Here is a 20,260-nt window from a genome sequence, read left to right on the forward strand (position 1 = left end):
AAATATCGACAATATTACAAAAACAATAGATGCATGGATCCAGAATCCATAAACAACTATACCGATTTCACTTCGCTTAAAACAGAAAAATGTCAACTCCTCAGCCAATGTGACAAGGACCTCATTGATGCGGTTATAACTGATTGTCTTTTAAAGGTAGGACAGTTCTGTGTGAGACTCCAAAATATTGAAAAAAATTTATCCCTGGGTATCATTGCATGTGTAACTGAACTTGAATCAGGCTACACGTTTAATGTAAATAGTAAAACCTCCGCAGATGTTTATTTCTCATCACAATAATCTGACGTCAAAACCTTGGGGCGGGAAGATATGGAGAGCGAGAGGGATCGTTGCGCAGAGGTAGCTGGTCTCCCACAAAGGATCAGCAGGCGGTTCGCCTGAAAGCAACCATTGGCTTTTTCGTCTAATTAGAGAGACGGAAAGACATAATGCTCACAGAGCTTTGAGAGCAGCAGCAGCATATTGCCACCCACCGACCGAGCCGGGCGTTCAAGTGGCTGAAGTCGAGAAGTTCCGTGAAGCGCACCTACAGCTCCGAGACAGGTAAGGGGCAGGAGCCGGAAGAACCCGCAATTCAGGTTGCGCTACATAATACGGTTTCACTACAATGCACATGCATTGGTTTTGATTGCGGGTTTGTCATACATATTATAATGAAGCACATTTTAAAGGGGTCCCAAGGATCAGAAGGGGAAACCATGACGGAGCAACGAAAGAAGAAGCTCTTCGTGTTAGTGGATGTGCTCTGCGTGATTGTGGGTACGTAAAATAAACTTAATTCCCGTTTTGCCGAAGTTTTTCTTTTAGCTAAATCTTAACGCTTTCCTTGCCCCCGCTTCCTCTGGAGTAGGTTGCAAATTATACCCCAAAACTCCGTTTATCGGTCCTTTTAAATAACTTGTCCAAGTTCTTATCGATACTTGAAAAGAAACTGGTTGCTCAATGCAAACTCGATCGTGAAACGTGTCCATAACACTGCTGTGTTTTAAATCTGACGCGCAAAATACTCTAAGCTGTCAGTGTTTTCATCCCAAATCCATATTTTGACATAATTTAATGATATACACTGAATAATTATACTTTTACATCAATGTAAAATATCCGAGTAATACAGGTTAATTTATTGTCATTAATCACAATCCTGGGCATGTCAAACTTTGAGAATAAACGGTTTCTGTTTTGCCAGAATTTTTTGGACTAAGTACATAGTCTTGTGTGTGTGTGTGTTCTTTGTGTGTGTTTTGTGTGTCAGAGAGAGGGGTAGACTTGGCTTCTATTGGCTGTCCTTCTGGCCCTAGATAGGAAGACTTAAAAAAAAATGCTGCCACGATTTACTATCAAAGCCAATATTTAATCTTTCTTTTTTTTAAGTCTCTGGTTACCCTCATCTCATGGTTATTAATGTCAGTTTTTAAAAGTTAAAAAAATCTGTTCTTCATTCTTTTTGAGTTATAGTTCAGCTGTGTTGACTATAATAAATGTGGTTGTGTATTAGTGAATGGAACAGTAAATATCAGTTTTGTAGTGGGTATACAGCTGTCAGGACAGAATTGTTCCAGTTTTTAGCCAAATACAGTAGCAGCTGACTTAATCTTTCTAAAATGCTGTTCTGATCGCAAAGCCTCTGGTCTTGCACACATCAATTCAGTATCAGCGAGCGATGTCTGGGTAATTTCTGGTATGTTGGTTCTGCTTCTTTTGACCCAGACGTGTGAAAAAAGTTCAGAAACCTACCCTTTAAGTCTCCTTGTTTTCAGAACTCTGACGCCGTGTCCTCTCCTGTTTGGTTTCTGGGAGTTTTGGGTCGTTTGATAAGTTGAGAGACTGGAAAAAGCTGCAGCTGCTCCCATTACTGCCCAGCGCAGATGAGTCCCTAAAGCTACGCTAATCCAGTGCTCCAGTGCGTTGAATCCGTCGGCTTTGCTGCCTGTCTCACACACTCTTGAGGGCTCTGCATGCCCAGGTGCTTCGCCTCGCTTAGGCTATGTTTATCTTGCATGATCCCGCGTGACGACCATATATTGTTACTTCATGTGCGATCTATGAAACCTATCCTGTGAACAAGCCGAGATTAATTTATAAGAGGATTGTGATGGGTTAGGTCACTTCATTTCATAAAGAATTGATGTGGTTAAAAAGTATATCAGATTTTATTGTTTTGCTTGTGGGACAATGGAGGGAATTCATTAAATCCAGAGACTAAGCACTGTGCACTGGATTAGCTGCCTGGTGTGATGAGCTGGTGTAGTTGTTAATGTGGTAAAAGCAATATAATGAAGGAAAAATTCCATCGCAGAAATGCAAGGTGGGGGGTCCATTGTTTGATGCAATTTCTTTCCTATGAAAATCAGACACGATGTCGGCCGCCAGCTGAGATGTTCAGCTCCCATCACTGGAGTAACTAACTGCGAGAATAGAAGAGTGATACTTTATTAATCCCCAAGGGGAAAAAAAAATCTCTTTCTGCCTGTCTTATCTTGCGCTCCGTGAGACGTGTATACAAGTGGGTGCAAGATTGGGGGTCACAGTACGGGGTCAGCCAGCGTATGGAGGAGGGGGTTATAGGCCTAGGGACTTGTAACTATTCTGCCGAGGTCGGGGTTCAAACCAACAACCTTCTGATGAGACTAGAGACTTAGTCTGCTGAGCCCCACTCTGTTCACTGCTCATTTGTAAGAGCATCTGCTGTATAAATAATTATGAGGTAATGAAACTCGCACGTGAATGTAGCCGCTTAACATTCAAGGATAACGGCACAAAAGGAAGGCTGTGTGCTCATTTGGTGAAAATTCTGTTATTGTTTCTAACACAATGTTGGGGGAAAAAAAGACACACAGCAAAGAATCAGAGAGGAAAGGCAGTTTCATCTGAAAGACGCCCGAAACAATCGGCTGTGGAAATGGCCTCCATTGGGGGCTGGGGGTGGGAGGGGGTGATCCAGTGCTTCTGGTAAGTCTTGGTAACTGTATTGTTATTTCTTGCTTATGACACATCATTGGCATAATCTTGGAGTCGAGTAACTAATGTAAGGTTCCTAATGCAGGATGCCAGAAGGTTCCTGCTGTTGTACCATTTAAGTGAGGTACTTCATCAGAATAGTTCAGCTGTGAATATTCCCAGGGGTGCTGCTAGAGATTTTGACCTCCATGAAAGCATGTCATACCAGGCCCCCAACCCGGACCAATCCACTTATGTTCCAGATTTTTTGTCACCCGCGGGGCCTTTGGTTTCACCCTTAACCCCCCCACCACGGCGCCCTTGAACACTCCCCCCTGTGTCCACATGGGTGTCCTTCCCGGAACTCTTGTTTTCTCTCATAGCCTTGCGATTTCGCCGGATCAGGGTGCTCCCGTTCATGCCCTCAGCTTCCTGGGATAGGCTCCAAGTTTCCCTGAAACCCTCTGCTTCTGACGGCCAGCTGTGGAAAACGGGGAGATGCACGGATTGGTAGCAGATTGGTAACTTCATATGCATGATTTTGCCAGTTTGATGTTCTCCAACCAGCTGAATAACATTTGTTATGACAATAAATGTCGGTCAGCTGACAGTGATGTGCACACTGGTTAAGCTATATAGAGGGCAGGTTGGGAGATTCTGAGACAAGGCAGCTCGCCAAAACTGTCTCACACAGGCTAAAACACACTGCTTTTCCTGCGACAGACAACAGATTACAGCCCGTTTAAGGAGGGTCAGACTTTGAAGGGATTTAGCATCCTAACATGAGAGACCTACCAGCTGAGCTTTCAGCCGACTGCTAAAGCATAAGGTGATTTTCTTTTTAGATAAATTCCGAGTCCAGTAGGTGGCAGGATGCCTGATCCACAATGGGTTCATTTGTAATTTATATTAGTACCGGATGTTAATGTCTTTTATAATGTCACACAAAGAACTGGGGAGATGGTATACGTATGTACAGGAAGTGCTGGTTATCTGGGAAGGATGTGGATCTTCTCCATTGACGAGGCACGTTGAGTGACGGTAATGCAGACACCTTGGCCTTCCTGTAACGGAGCCCCGTGGAATGTTTGGTCAGTCTGTGCCCACGATGCACTGTGGGACAGCTTGAGTCATGGTTAGAGTTTGTATTTTTTTTTGGATCTTTTTGCAACTTCCCAGGCAGATTTTTCTTCGGTTGGGTGTCTCTTGGGAGGCAGAACTTTTTAATACTGGTTTGGGAAAAATATCCATTCTGACTTCTCAAACATTCCGGTCATTCACAGACCATTTTTTTATAATACGAATCCAGAATCCACAGGAACAGGAACTGAACACCAGGCATGGAAACGTATGTGGGGCGGACAGTATAATGATGAACAAAGGTGTCCACAAAGCCCACAATAACTAAGCTTAATGATTGGCCAAAGACTGTGATGGTCTAAACAATGCATACGTTTCTAATTGGACAAAGAATGAAGCTTGTGACGCTATGAATTCTGGCAATATCCCCACTGGATCCAGTAAAAATGATCTTCTTTTCCCCTGGGTACTTATCAAGTGGAAAAGTCCTCAGTTACATTGTCCCGGAGTTAATGTGCTCTCTCTTGGCCTGTCACGAACTCCTTTCAAGAGTCTAAATGATTTATTAGTTTTCTTTCCTTCTGTTTTTTTTTAATCTGCTATTTGTTTGCTGGCTCTTTATAGCTTTTACAGTTGATATCATTCAGATGTTTTTTTTTTATCAGACATTTTCTCACTAGTTCTATCAGTGTGGAGGCAGTGAGTAGGAGTGAACTTCTGTGCGTCTTTGCCGTCACCCCAGTTGGATTTGAGAAGCAGTGCATTGTGGGAGTCACAATCAGCTATTTCCGATCATCGATGGGTCCGGGAACCTTTCAATGTGATGCGCGTGCTCTGTCATGGCTTTCTCTTTGTCTGATCGAGGAGTTCACCCAGAATGCGTGAGTCAGAGCAGCCGAACATCTGGCTGAAGAGCGAGAATCATAGAGGGAGAGCGAGCAGGAGGGAGTGCCAGTGTGCATTCAACTGCCAGATCCAGTGTTTGCAGCTCAGATCCAGCAGTATTCTGTCCATGCAGTGAGCACATACCTTCCACAATACTCAGCCTGATGCTAACAGCTGCACAGGTTCTTGTGAAGGCCTGGAGAGTGATGAGGAGGAGGTCTACGAAGGTTTAACCTTACCTAGAGTGCGCGGCTAATGTGCTCGGCGATAGGGGTCACCGTTATGCCACGGGGACAACCGATAGTTACCCGCCATGATGGATTTTATGGTCCCAGAGTGCCATTGAGACATAACACTCTTACAGTGTCAGAATCTGACAGCTCATTAACCACACAACGAAACATCAGCTCGCACTACCGAACGAGGCAGCCAGCCGGCTGCTTAGTAATAGCAAAATCCAGAATCCAGGTGTGCGGCAAGGTGTCTGGACAGAAAACAAAGTATGGAAATAATTGGAGTAAAATAACAAAATAATCTTATTGTTACCTTCTCGTATTGCCTTTAGCGCCGAAATCAAAGCGTTAAATCGGCTCACTTATTACCAGCTATTTTATTTTTCCCTTGTCAAGTGACTCAGCAAGGGAAGAAAGGCACAGGTGTGTGCCACAAGGCCACCGACCTACAGCACATGTCTACAGCACTGTTCCTTATTATTACTATTCTTATTCACGCAGTGTCACTGCCTATAGATCATTTCATATTTGCTTCTGAGGTCTAATATAAAGTTACTTTTTAAGCAGCTAGCAAGACCGGAAAGGAGCTAGATCATCATGCCTTGATCTTAGACCTGGTTCAGCAGTAGCAGAAACCCTGCTGACTAATCGCCGTCCCGCCTGGAGTTTGATTAATGAATTTAATTGCTGGGGTTCCTGCTTTTCCTGATGACGCCATGCGCCAATAAGGAAGCAGCAGTCAGAAAGCGTGGAAATGTGTCAATCTTCATCTGGAGGGATCTGCAGGCTTCTGCTGGGCAGAGGAGCAGAACTCTGGGTAACCTCAGATCATATGAGATGATTAGTAAATGACACTTTGGTGATGCTGTAGAACAGGGCTATTCAATTCAGGCCCTCTATTCCAAATCCAGGCCTTATTTTCAGTTCTCCCAGGTGGTTAGTGTAATAATTACTGATTCTGATTGGCCAGAGGCTTCATACCTGACTCACAGGTGAAGGAAGGCTGGAAAATCGGCAGGGCTCGGCCCTTGAGGACCGTGAGTAGCCCTGCTGTAGAAGCTGACTTGCGCTCTGCGTTGTCCTGTCCATAATGTCCTATCATCAAACAAACAGTGGATGAGTCAGGTCCAGAAAGAAAAAATCCAGACCAAGATGTTTCAATCAACCAGTTGAGTACAAAGAATCATGATCACAGAATACTCAGTTGGTTGAAACAAAATCTTGGTCTGGATTTGTACTTTCTGGACCTGAACCTCAGTCAACAAAGGTACCGACCTCAGGTCCTTTCCTGCAGATTCACTCCTGTACATGAAGCAGGATGGGGTGAGGTTTACCCACATTTACCATGCATTGTTTTCTCCGGCACCTCCTTTCTGCTCCCATTTTTTGTGCCAATAACGCAGTGGTTTTCAGGCGGACTCAACTGATTCATGATGATGCTGGGATGCGTGTGCTATTCAGAAAGGGCGGAGTGCCCTGTGTCATCGCTCAGACGGGTGTCCTAGCCTGACAGCTGTCACACGGTATCTGACTAACATGGCGGAGTCCCTTGTTCAGGCTTAGGTGGGTGTGGATTGGGTACGTTTTATCCTGTTTTCTTCGTCTTTTTTTCCAACAATGGAATGTCTGTGGAGGGCTGAGCTGACTTAAGATTTCATTCTAAATACGCTTGTTTGTCCGACTCTCTGTGCCGATTGACTTCAGGGCTTGGCACTGGTATGTTTAGGGAATCCTAGCCGTGTGTTTTTCTTCAGTATGTTCTGTCGTGCTTGTCTCACATTTGTTAGCTAGTTGAGGTTGCACAATCGCAGTATAAATGTCCTCATGATCTCTGGTCTCCGTTATTTTCCGTCATAGTCGGTTTATCAATGGAACAGATGTGTTCGTAACAGAATGGCCTGTTTGTGCCAATGGTTCACAACCTTTTTTGCATCAGGATCCAATGTTTATCATGGCAGCTCCATGTCAAGTATAGGTTTAAATTAATGCTATGACCAAGCATGCAGTGCACTCCGCAATTTGCGGCAATCAATGCCTATTGCACAAATCTGATTGGATGTGCCAGTGAATTTTAAATTACACACCTGTGGTTTGGCTATTTGGATTGGTTGGGTGTTCACTAGTTTTACTCTAAGCATTTGCAGACCCAAAACTGGTTTATATAGGTTAAATTTTACGACAGGGCTGAGAAATCTGATTGTGGATCAGCATAGGAGCTCGCTGGTTTTAAAATGCTTGCATTTCCAGCTCTGCCTCGCGACACTTTCAGAAATTGCCGCGACCCAAATTTGGTTTGAGAATTGCTGGTGTATGATGTTTCCAGATGGCAGTGTACAGGACCTGGGCCTACAGTAGCCTGCAGCCTGAGGGAGCAAAGCCTTCTGGGCCGTGACATGCGTGCATCACCCCCCCCCCCCCATCCCCCACGACCTGAAGCCATGTTAATGATCAACAGGCTGGTAACGAGGTTTCCAACTGGGTGAATGGATGAAGAGCAATGACGTATAGGGACAGGGCTTGACTGGGCATTCTTCTCCTCGCAGGTTTTTTGGGACACTAATCATTTTTTTTTTTACTGTCATTGTTCTCAGATTCGAAAAAGCAAAACAGGTTTCATACAATGTAACTTCATTAATAGATTCCATCTTTTTTTCCAAAGCTTAAGGAAAAGAACTTGTGATCTCCTGGGAACCAGAAACTATTCCTGAACCGTTTGAGACCTTAAATGTCACCAGGCTACCTGTAACCGCCTAAAGATCATTGAATCACACAATTCAGCGTCAAGTCGGGGCTTGTTTGGAATGATTTGAGGGAAATGGAAAATCCTCTTTAAACTGATGGGTCTTTTTTTCCCTCCATTGTCACCCAGTAATGGGATTCTTTGCAGTTGTTTCTGCGCCTCTGCGTTTCTGTGCTCGCTGTGCCTGTGGGATTCGCAGTGTAAGCCGAGCGCCGTGGAAGACTGCCCACCCCATTGTTACGCCCGGGAAACACCCCTTCTCTGCCCAAACAAACTCACGCCTGGCCTATCAAAATGTTTTCTCTCTCTACGGTCAAAAAAAATTAAAATCGACCTGCTTACATGTGGGGTAGGAGTTTGTGAATCGAGAAGAAAAACCCATCCGTTTTCCAGTCCCTTATCCTGGTCGGGGTCGCAGGAGGACTGGGGAAAACCCTGGACGGACTAAGAAGCAATTTTATGGTTTTTTTTTTTAAAGTTTTATTTTGGTTAAGCCAGGTGTGACCTTTGAACTCAAAGCGGGGTTCTTCTTGGTCTTCCATTTATGGCTCTTCTCACCATTCCATTCCTTCACCCCCGTGGCCTGAAATGGTCACAAGCCCAAAGGCTGAGATTTTGTCTTCTCCAGATTCGTTACACTGGCTGTGCTCCTTTTGCCGTTTGGCACCGTGGTTCTTCCAGTCAGACACCCACTGCCAGTGACCAGACCATACCACACACTGAGTCTGTATTTACAGCTCTCGGCAATGGTGAGGAATATCATATACTCCCATACACTTAATGCGAACAATGGTGTTAAAGATCATATGACCCCACACACCCCAATCTACAAGGTTCTAAATGAGCATGAGTGTGAAATTCATACTCAGGACTTTGCCTTTGTCAGTATGCCCAGTATGCCCAGTACACTGGCTGGACATTGCCATATTAAATCAAAGTTTTATAGGAGAGCGGGTTGTCCCAGATATGAGGTAATACGTTTGGGCAGGTTTTCTTTGGTACACAAGGCTGCCTGGTGCCACATCAGTCAGCCGGTGCCAGAGTTTAACAGCAGAGCAAGAAACAACGGGGTTCATTGCCAGACTAGACCCGAATTGGAAGTGATGCTAGCATGCTAGGCTACGGCCTTATAGGGGAAGAGACGGCACAGAGAATGCCACAGACAGCACAGAGAATGTCACAGACAGCACAGAGAATGTCACAGAGAGCGCAGAGGGAGAGCATAGCCTGTAGATAACAGTATATCTACCACATAGCGTTCATCCTCTTATAAGAGGAGATGGCTGTTTCCTGGGATGTCAGAGGCTCTGACATAGCTGTCAGATGCAAGGGTGGAGCTCATTTTGTTTATGCGTCTGGATTATACTGGTGTTCCAGAATCATTGTTAATCCTCCTTATAATTATTAGGATTTGTCCTCATTCATTTGGTGTTGTTGTTTTTGCAGCAGAAGCAGCACCACTTTACTGCAGCCATACTCACGTGCTCGCCTGAAGGTTATTGGTTTGAATCCTAGGAAGAAATCGCTGCTGTGGTACACTTGAGCAAAGCAACCTCTGTTGCATAAGTGAAATATTCGGCTGTGTCCAAGTGGCCTTTCGGCCAGCTTTGGCTAAATTAATACACGTCATGCTTCTTAGTACTTCAGCCTCAGCCAATTTTTTTTTGCTTCCTTAAACCCACGGGAGGTGTGGCTATAATCTTCAGGATCAGATGTACATGGCACCTTATGAACACCGGTAGCCTGCAATCCCCCCCCGTTGCCATGGACACCACAGTACAAGGTTTCGTTTAAATAAAAATGTGGTATTCTGCTTTATCGGCCCGTTCTCTCTGAGGTGCCCTCCTGGCGGTAAAGGGGAATTTGTCGAAACGTCTGCCTTTCAATTATGGTCGGTTACACAGTTTGCTAGAGTCAATAAAACGCAGCGGAGCGCTCGATGGGAGTCGCGATTGCAGGTGAGACGACGACGAGCGGGAAAACTCGGCCTGCTCGCTTATCTGATCTGCACACCTCCGCGGTCACCCGGTGACACGCTGTTGCCAGAAGGACTGGCCGCAGCAGAATCAGGAGATGTTCGCGGAAGAGAAGCTGAGGGAGTGCTGTAGCTTTCTGCTGGGAGTGGTTCCATTCCCTCGCCATGGCGACGGTGTTCGGCGAAGGACTGAGAGTCAAGGCCACTCGCTGCAGACGGGGAGCCCCCACGCTATGATTATCATGGGCTTTTTTTCCGTGTAGTCGGCACTGAGTGCACGTGGTCACGTCTCCTTCACTATTTGTGGCCGCGTTGTGGTGAATCATAGTGCCTTTAGAAGGATAGCCTAAATGGTGTGTTTCTTTAATAATTCAGATCACGGTTTTCATTTTCGGCTTTGGCTTTCCGGACTGCTGCTGAAAATATTGAGGTCTTTGCTTTTCACACTGAAGCGGCGTGATGGTAAGGTGCCGCGACCATGACTTCATCATGCCATTCAGGAGCTGTTTATAGTGCGGGGCTGTTTGCGCTGCTCCATTAAGAGCAGCGTGTGTCGAGTCGGTAATTACCTTAGCGGCGTGTAATTACCCTAAAAATGTGCTAGGGCTTGTGTCATTTATATGCTTGGCTCAGACTGTTTTCCTGCCTCCACCTTGTCACACAGCCTCGCTGCCCTATCTGGTTTTGACCATCGTCTCCAGTCCCTACAAGCGGAGAGTGCACTGTGATGACGAGAGTATAAAGTATCCTTCCCTGCCGGACACCATTACGCACGTCCTCATGGCCACCGTCACCATCTCCTGCACTATCATCATTGTGAGTCGCTGTAGCCCCGCCCCTGCAGACACATGGAACACACATTCACACATACCCCACTTATCATCTTCCTTTTTTGCAACCCGCCAGTCAGGAAAATCAATTAGTCAATCAGATTCTATGTTCTACACTATTTACTTTATATCGGCTATGGTGAGTCAGTTTGAGCACCATTCAGCAATTCAGCTGTGTTTACTTAGATTCTTGGGAGGGGCAATTCAGTTTTTTTAAGGTGGGGGGGGGGGCACAAGAGGTGCTGTAATTCATACAGAGGGGCCAACCAAGAGTGACAGGAGAGGGGACACTCTGGAACCAATCAGCTTGCAGCTAGTCTCCTGTGGCCCCGCCCATCTACAGTTGTTTTTATATATGCAAAGTTGATCACTGTAATATTTCACATTAATACGTGTAATTACCCTAAAAATGGGTTTAAAGTTTTTTTTTTCCCCTTTTTTCTTCAGATTACATCTGGTGAGGCTTATCTGGTCTACACCAAGAGACTGCATTCCAACTCCGACTTCAACCAGTACATGTCGGCCCTCTACAAGGTGGTGGGCACGTTTATGTTTGGGGCAGCAGTCAGCCAGTCTCTCACTGACCTGGCCAAGTACACGATTGGCCGGCCGAGGCCCAACTTCCTGGCTGTGTGCAAGCCTGAGGTCTGCGAGGGTTACCTCCTGGATTCCAACTGCACCGGGGATCCCCGCGATGTCACCGAGTCCCGGTACAGAGCTGCAGTCACCTTCCGCCTCTTTGTTTACCAACCTGCCAGTCAGTATATCAACTAGTCAATCAGATTTTATGTTCTACGCAGTAGATTTTCTTCAGAGGCCCTGTAAGAACCAGCTGGAACTGGGTAGGGATTAAAATGTTTTCCCCAGCTTCATCTCTAGCACTGGTTAAGTTTTGTTTATATAATAGTCGTTGGAAAAAGAAAATGCTGGCAGAACTGCCCGTTTTGTCCTGTAAATCAGAACCAGACAGCTGAGACTCAGGCTGCAATGCTGAGCTCTTCTCTGGCTTTGTTCTTGGTTTCAACCCCCCCCCCCCCCCCCAAAATACCTCCAGCAATCAGCTGTAGTCCAGTATCTTCTGGCCCGTAATCAGATACAACCTCAGGCAGCGTCCATTAATGAAAGATGCAGCAGCACTGAGGCTCCTGGGAGTGGAAGCTGAAGCTCTCTGTCTTTTGTTCAGCGTGTGATTCATTGTGGGGGGGGGTGGCGGGTGGGAAGGGGCTAATGACAGATCTGCACGTGTGTTTGATCATGCTAATGCTCACACCGCTGCTCTTCCTGGGGTCCAGGTTGTCCTTCTACTCCGGACACTCCTCCTTCGGGATGTACTGCATGCTGTTTTTGGCGGTAAGTGCCCCCCCCCCCCTTGGTGTTTGTGTTTCTGTAATGAGTGTGTTACAGATGAGGTGGGGGGCTTGGGTTATCATCAGGTTCTCTGATGTTCCGGGCACATGGGCTGAGGCTGTTGAGAGTCACAACCTCACGCTGCGTTTACAGGGGGGCCGCAGCGACGGCCCACCTTCCCGCTGATGTAAAGCTGGAAAACATTGAAAGGGCCGATTCCCTCATTGTGGGGGTGCCCCCCCCCCCCCCGCGGGGGAGCACGCGCCTGTATCTGAGGGAACAGCCAGGGCAGCAGAATGTATTGGAAGAGCCAGTTCTGCCACGCCAAACAAAACATGTGGTAATTTGAGATAGAATGTATCAGGGCTCGCAGATATCCTGTTATGTTTCAGTTCACGATACAAAAGCTGCATTTATAGCAAAGTGTGTGTGTGTGTGTGTGTGTGTGTGTGTGTGTGTGATTATGTTTACAAAGTTCCCCACAAATGTAATAAAAACCTGTTATTTTGACATTGTGGGGACCATTTTTCAGGTCTCCACAAAAATCTGCGAATGCAATCAAAAAACTAAAAATGCCAAAAAGTCTCATATTTTGTTTGGTTAACTTATGGTTAAGGTTATGGCTGAGGTAGGGGTTAAGGTCGTCATGTTTTCCCCATAGAAATGAATAGACAGTCCCCACAAAGATATAATTACAAACCTGTGGGGTGTGTGTGTCGCCACAACGTAAGAAATACCCGTTTTTAATTATTTTTTTTAAGCTTACGGGGACCAGTTTCCTAATCAACATAAGGGAAAACTCAGTTTTCTAAACGTCCATAATTGCAATGAAAACAGCCCTTGTACTTTGGTTACTTATGGCTATGCTTAGGGCTGAGTGGGGGTTAATCCATGCACCCTTTCTCCATCTTCTCTGCAGCTGTACGTCCAGGCGAGGATGGTGACCAAGTGGGCCCGGCTCCTCCGGCCCACCGTCCAGTTCTTCCTTGTGGGATTTGCCCTCTACGTGGGTTACACCCGTGTGTCCGACTACAAGCACCACTGGAGTGACGTTCTGGTGGGGCTCCTGCAGGGGGCGCTAATTGCCATCATCAATGTAAGTGATGATCAGCTTTTTGTTTTCTTCTGTGAATATTATATGACGCCATGTGACTTTTTTTGTACGCGATCCCATCCCGCCGTTTCCGTCTCCCCGGGGAATAGGTGCGCTACGTGTCGGACTTCTTCAAGCAGCGAGTGCCCAGCTGTGTGCAGACGGAGGTGCCAGAGAGGGAGGCGCTGGAGGGCAAGCCCAGCGTGCAGATTGGGGAGGGGGAACACGGCAACCACTACACCTACCCCCGGGTGGTGTGAGCACCAGCGTGCCCGTTTCCCATTCGTGGACAACCTGTTCCCCCAAAGCTTTCACACCAACCACAGTGCTGCAGACTGTCCCACAGCCCCCCATTTCAACCAATCACTGACTCCGACGCTGACCCCGCCCCCCCCAAACCTTCCAACCAATGGCTGATCTAGCCTGCTCAGACTGAAAATCGTTATCCCTGCAGGTCTATAACACAAGAGGTCGTGTCTGATTTACATATTTGTGCCTTTTTATAATTCTGTTTTTTTTATCGGTTGACTGGAGTAGTATGGATGCTGCATGATGAAAGTCACACAAAGTGAGTTACGAGTGAGTTTGTGGGTTGAGGTTGGCTGTGATGGTAAAGTCATGTGGTCTCAGTGCTGGGAAGCCAACATGAGCTCTTGAAGACCACCATAGTGTATCAAAAAGGACCAAAGTCACTTAGATGGTTTTGTATTTACTAATATTGAAAAATGCTTTTGTGGCTGAAGGGGACTGATCTACAGCCTGTTTCCTTCGTACGTTTTTATTCCATTGGTAGATCTCAGCTGATATGATGTCCAGGGTGTAAACAGGACCACTACTATTGCTTAGTCAGCCCAGTAAGAAAAGTCCAGGTTGACTTCTGTTCATTTAGTAATGCTTCCTATATTCAAGTCGCATTTGTCACATACACAAAAGCATTTCACTCCACATATGTACAATGCATGTGTATGTGACAAATAAAACTTAAAACTTAAAATTATTTACAAATATTTTTCATTGTCCAGAGTGGTTCTAAGGCTTATATCTCCTACTGAATCTCAATTTATTAAAAAACAATATTTTATAAAACTTGATTTTTTGCTTTCCACATACAGCTTGGAGCTGTAAGTGTGTAGCAGGTATTTTAAGAGGCTGGTTTTTATCTGGCTATGCAAAATTCTTTATTTTTTTAACCAATGATAAACCAGCTCCTGTGCTACAGGTTCCAATCACAAGCAGTATGAGAATCAATATTTGTGATACCCACCCCCAAGTCTGACCTGTTCTCTCCACTCATGTGACAATCGAAAGGGATTCTGCCGTTGCCGTGGTGCAATAGTTACACGATTAGCTACTTTGAGATTGTGAAGCAGTGCGCAAATGCACTCCAGAATAACAGCAGTGTATGTATGCAGTATGTACGTTTGCTTGTGTTTCTGCACGTACGCAGTCCTCTGAGATGTCATCCGTATGTTTGATGGCGCCTTCATTCAAGTGTTTATATAGTGTTAGTGTTAGTAAGGTGTCACTGGTGAAGAGGGTCAGCTTGGACTAAAGCTTCAGTGCTGTTCATGCTGGAATTCGAAGGTCAGGTTTCTGCGGTGGCCTCAGTGTTCGTCTGTACAGTGTGTCATCAAAGTCTGCGGAGAGTGATGTCCCATCAGAATTCGTAGGATATTGTTGGCACTGTACAAAGGTCTGATGTACATAAAAACTCCCTATGTGGACTGTATGTTTGGTAGTTGGGTTGTGATGGGTAATCAAGTTCAGATCTAGCTCAGTCTGCATTATTAGTGCATGCAGGAATCATTCCATTCTACGCTGATGTACTGTCTTTTCCTCTTGACTTATTCCTAAGGATGAATTCTAGAAAATCGGTTCATTTCAGACACGAAGAAAAGGTTTAAAAATCAATACTAAGGCTCTATATAAACAAGCTCACTTTTATCCTGTTAGCTTTCATAGCACAGGAGTTTTTATCATAAAATAGTGCTGGTTTAATTACCTTATTGAAGGAACCTTTGGTATATATGCATTTTCAGTATCACGTGGCTATTTTTGCTATAAACAAGCCTAATCCTCATCCCACTCATATTGTATATTGATACATTTTTTTTGTAGTTGTCAATGTCAGATCCTGTTAAATATATGTAACAGAGACACCACGCTGCCACTCTGTATTTCATTGCCAGTTTCATGCCAGTCATCCAGTGATCCTCATTTGAGTTGTAATGGGACCCATCAAGAATTCCTCTAAACTAACTGTGGCCAAAGAACGCATCAGTATTTTTTGAACGCTGAGACGTCGGGATTGCTCACAGTCGCAGTTGCTGTGACGCTCATCCAAAACTGCTGAAAATGCACTAAAAAGGACTTTTGTCAGAGAGAGGGAGAGAGAGAGACTTCTGTTGTCGCTGAGAATGTGGACTTGAAGACATCAAAGCGGACATCTCGCCAATGGCTAATGGGGGTCCTGAGCTGACAGACAAGTTCTGGAACGAGCTGTTGACGTGCATGTGCCCAGTTATCAAACTCATCAATCCAGATTCCTGTGTTCTTAGGAATCCCGGAGTCAGACGGGTGAAGGTTTGTTGGCAGTAAGCGCCAGAAAGATTCACAAACAGCCCGTGTCTGTGATGTATGTTCTGTGCTCTGGTTACTTTCTCAGCCCCTGTATTTTTGTGTCTCTGTAACAGTAGAGAGCTGATAAATCCAGCACCTCAACCATGGGAATCGGCCTCATTCATATTAACTGCGCGTTGGTGCTTAACACGAGCTGGAAAAGCCTTCGATTGTTACCGGAACATTCCTCTTGACAAAACACAGGGCTTCCTGGATCTCCTCCTGGCTCAGTTCCAGTTAGGCTGTGGGCCAGGTTCATGTACAGGGACAAGAACATTCTTCCTGTCACAAACCAAAACCTGTGGGTCAGAGATTACTATCAAAGTTAACAGACGTGTAGGTTCCTGCATGTCTGTATAGCCCAAATGGAGCTTGTACTTGTTTTAAAACATAAAATTACATAAAATGCCAGAACATTCAGCCACTTCTACTTTGTAAATTGGGTAATAAAAAGAAATATGGACAAACAGCACCTCTCAGTTTGACTTTGATTTCGATGGGTGTCAGTCTTACTTGTAGGTTCATTACAGTCGATACTCTTCTCTCTTGATTTGAACCTTATCACCCCCAGTCCCTTCCATTAGCTGAATTACCCTTTGATCTCATTATGGTCCTTCTCCTGTGCAGCTGTGGCAGACTTCAAACGTCTGGATGGGGGGGGGTAGAGGGGTATTTTTAGCTATGTAAACATCCGATGTGTTGGGAAAGGCTTTCCAATCCCTCGTGGGCAAAGCTGGTAAGGTGGCCGGAGGTGCTTGGTCAGGCATATGTCCTCCAGCTGTCTGACTTTCGGCGGCGAGGCGGCTCTCCTCCTCCTGCAGTGGGGGGGGGGGGGGGGGGGCACTTTCATTCTGATGGCTGATCCAGATACAACTTTCAGGAGCTGGATGACAGGAAGACACCCACAGTTCTCTTCTGTCTTGGCATGCCCGTGGTCCCACAGATTGTCTCTCTGGGACACAGCAGTGACCTAGACCTACTCACTTTGGGCAGTGCGCTTCCACTCTGCATAGAAGCACACGTGCCTGGACCCGACTGCTTGGAGTCCATACGGCTTCATTTGGCAAGGTGACCAAACTTTCTAGGTCTCAGCAGTGATCCGCATCATCACCACGCCCCTGAGAGGCCTCAGGATCCATTTTAAGCGAGGCGTGCGCTCTGTTTGTTTTCAGCTACATGGTGGGTGTAGGTTCAAAGACCGCCACCTCTCCCTGGAGAAGGGTTTTGGGTGTCGTGGGACTTTAAATGAGATGCTCTGACGTCCCAACCCTGAAGAGCGGCTCAGCGGCTTAGATTAGAGACTCCGACAACAGTAGCCGACTGCCCAAACATCCGCCTGGGGCGTGTTCAAGAACCACCCCAAGACCGCTAAGGTGTCGGGTCATAGTCTCCGTCCATCTATATTCTGGAGTTATGTTCAGTACAACACTGAACAAAGGTAATACTCAACAAATCCGGCAGTGGGGTCTGATTTTTTTTTGAGGTGGGTCATACCCCAAGGTACTTGTAGACAACTTTCCACAAAGATGTCTGTAGTTTGTCATTTTGAAACTCGGAGCTGGAGAATGGCTCCCTGGGTGTAAGAGAATATTTGTTTTCCTTCTGAACCGAAAGACAAGTGAAGTCGAAGCTATGAAGACCTGAGATGTCTGCTCACTGTTGGGCTTATTTGACACCATCCATAGACCGAATTGTTACAGTAACCTACATTTTCAGGTGTGTTCTATTGTAATTGATGCTTCTGAAAATTGAATCATGCAAATATGTGCTTGTTAAAAATAACCGTGAACCGCCCACACCAGGGTGGAATCTTTTTTTATTGTCTGACTGGAAGTACACTCCCTGGGCATGTGGGAGAAACCTGTGCACTGTAATTCACACCCTACTGTCACTGCTGCGCAGCCTGTCCTTAGAAGAACCTCGAGACAAGAGCCTCTGGTATCTCGCTGACCTGTGATGATGTGGGTCTGCTTTCCAGTGGGGCCCTGGCCGACCGATGAGGGAGGGACCCACATAGATACTGCAGTATTACGACCTTTATTTTAAAACAAATGAAATTTCCCCTCATTGTTTCCAGCACGTTACAGGAAGGCGGGATCCAAAAAGAAATCCGTAGGGTGTGAATGACATCATTTTTGGACGCGCCAAAACGATTCAACTCGGTTCAGTTATTATTACTTAATACGGTTGTCGATGTTCTCATCCATTTGTTTTAGTGCTGTGATACACTGCCCCTTGGTGGCGCAAATCATCCAACCATAAACAATAATCTCTCGAGTATCAATTATGAATACTGCGGTTTTAATGAAAGGAATAGATACTCAGGTAAGAAATCACATCATTTTCAGTTTCCGATGGTATTCGTGCGGACTTCCTGCCTTTACGCGCTACTTACATTGCACAGCTATTCTTATTTCATATTTCCAAATTAGGACTTGGACTAGGATTATTACACATCGACACAAAACAGCGAAGGTTCTACCGAGATTTGAACTCGGATCGCTGGATTCAAAGTCCAGAGTGCTAACCATTACACCATAGAACCTAACCTTACGCGCCTTGTCTGATTTCACACAGAAAACTCTACACTCATTTGTCAATTTATAGGTGTTTTCATGTGCGTGCATGATATTGCGATTCTTGTCATATTCATGTTCATAAACAACTACGAACAATGCTGACAAGCGAATAAATGCAAATTGAAAATCTTTCTACTTTGTTTCCCATAATTACCGCTAGGTGGCGATCGAAGCTCATCGTGAAATAAAGCGCTATGTAGGTCAATAATTACTGTATGTTTGATATAGCATCCTCGTAGCTGAACTAGGCACAAATTTCGGGGAAACAAGTGTGGTATGCACGACACGTTATTTGTAGATCTTAAGGCAACAATTGTTGTTGTTGTTGTTGAAACAGTGATCGGGGGAGTGGGGTCCGGTCAGCAGATGTCTGCTCAGGTCGCGTTGCAGAGCACTGAGCATCTGTAAGTGAACTGTGATGACATCATCACTTTCAAGAGCCCGAGGCTGTGTGTGATTGGTGGCCAGCACTGGGATAGTAACATAAGCACAGCCACTACATGGTCTTTTGTGACGTTTTGTAAATGATCCTGACTTGGGGTTTGTTGACCTGCAAAAAGTGTGTAGTTAATTGTTCCTGTCGCTTATTCCAAACAGGTATCCCCCCCCCCCCCCCCCACAGGGTGCTGCTAGAAATTTTGGGCCCCATGTGAACCATATCATATGGGGCCCCTAACCCTGAACAATCCATTTATCTCTGGAGGGTTTAGGTGAGGCTTACATGGATGGTATCTTGCCACAGGGTGGCCGCACATACAAATGTAAACGATGACATATGTGTGATCGGTTTAGTATCGCTGATTTTCACGTCACGTCAATGATATCATGTCACTGTGTGGGTCAGTTAACCTTGTTGGAGTGGGCACCCTGATTCTAGTTTGTGAGGTAGGCAGGCTACTACTCAGAAGTACGAGATGGGGGGGGCTGGGCTAACCTCAGGTCCCCCCACTGGAAGCCTGAGGTTGGGGAAGCAGGGGAATCACTTCTGACTTTGTTCAGAGCTGCTGCAATTAGTCAAATCATTCACACTATCAAATGAGCCAAAACATTGTGAATATATAGTTTCACAGTAATAATATTGTTTCTTTTCTGGTTTGTGCGAAATCGTTAATAATAATAATAATATAAAGCCAGTCTGCACAGCGCCAAGGTGAGTTTATTCAGTTTTGAGTCCTGGTTGCCAGTGTTGGGGGATGAGGGATGTGGGGATGCGGGATGTGGGGATGCTCGAGTGCCACATTAACACAAATGGATAAGAAAAGGTCTGAGCCATCAGGTGCCCGTCTTAGAAAAAAAGAGGAAAGAAGAAAAGGTGAAACGTGCAACAGATAAAGGTTTGCAGCTCTTTCATCCTGTATGAGTTTAATATTATGCGTGTAATGAAATAGGCCAGTATAACACCAGTATGTTTGCTAACCAATTGACTAATAGTCTAATAATTTGATTCTATTTTTCCATCCATATATTACAATTTTTATTTGTCTTTTTTATTTTTTTTACTCCTTTTTGATATTTAAGAATCTTATTTTGTATATATCTTTATAATTTTCATTTTATCGTTGCTAATTTGTGTAGTTCCAAATCTCTTAATAAAAATGACAGTGCTGAATGGTGTTCCTTTGTCGGCGGCGGGGGGGGGGGGCGGTGGTGGACACGCATTTTTTGCATTTTTCACCCAAGGCACTATACAAGCTAGAACCACCAATGCCAATTATGCTCCAGATTTTTCGGCTCTTGTAATTGTCCTAACCCCCACCCTAGAGTACCCCCATCGTGTGGACAGCTGATTTCAGAATTTTGTTGGGTAATTTGTAATCTGTACTGGAGTCATTATTCCGGTTCCACGTTCCCGAGAACATCAGCAGGTCCCCCAAGACCAGAAACAGTCTCATCTCCGTCAGAATCTGCTCCCTCAGACGCT

At 45.4% G+C, this 20,260-nt stretch overlaps 1 protein-coding gene and 1 non-coding gene across 2 annotated transcripts; one reads left to right on the forward strand and one right to left on the reverse strand.

Annotated features, from left to right (window-relative positions):
• The first annotated feature begins 202 nt into the window (after positions 1-202).
• On the forward strand, positions 203-16,229 carry LOC111836606 (phospholipid phosphatase 2-like). Its single transcript, XM_023798035.2, has 7 exons — positions 203-564; positions 693-780; positions 10,536-10,687; positions 11,149-11,411; positions 11,994-12,051; positions 12,968-13,144; positions 13,252-16,229. The coding sequence occupies exons 2-7, from the start codon at positions 720-722 to the stop codon at positions 13,399-13,401; spliced, it is 861 nt and encodes a 286-aa protein (XP_023653803.2). The 5' UTR covers positions 203-564; positions 693-719; the 3' UTR covers positions 13,402-16,229.
• Positions 16,230-18,233: 2,004 nt separating this feature from the next.
• trnaq-uug (transfer RNA glutamine (anticodon UUG)) lies at positions 18,234-18,305 on the reverse strand. Its single transcript has one exon. It is a non-coding gene; the product is annotated as a tRNA-Gln (tRNA).
• Between the last annotated feature and the right edge of the window lie 1,955 nt (positions 18,306-20,260).

The sequence above is a fragment of the Paramormyrops kingsleyae genome, chromosome 21, assembly GCF_048594095.1.
Source record: "Paramormyrops kingsleyae isolate MSU_618 chromosome 21, PKINGS_0.4, whole genome shotgun sequence".
NCBI lineage: Eukaryota > Metazoa > Chordata > Actinopteri > Osteoglossiformes > Mormyridae > Paramormyrops > Paramormyrops kingsleyae.

Bases quoted from the DNA above. Each gene is read 5' to 3' on its own strand.
- LOC111836606 (XM_023798035.2), top strand. From the start codon at position 720: ATGACGGAGCAACGAAAGAAGAAGCTCTTCGTGTTAGTGGATGTGCTC. The intron at 781-10,535 runs GTACGTAAAATA...CTTGTCACACAG, and splicing joins TGTGCTCTGCGTGATTGTGG to CCTCGCTGCCCTATCTGGTT. The intron at 11,412-11,993 runs GTACAGAGCTGC...CCTGGGGTCCAG, and splicing joins CGCGATGTCACCGAGTCCCG to GTTGTCCTTCTACTCCGGAC.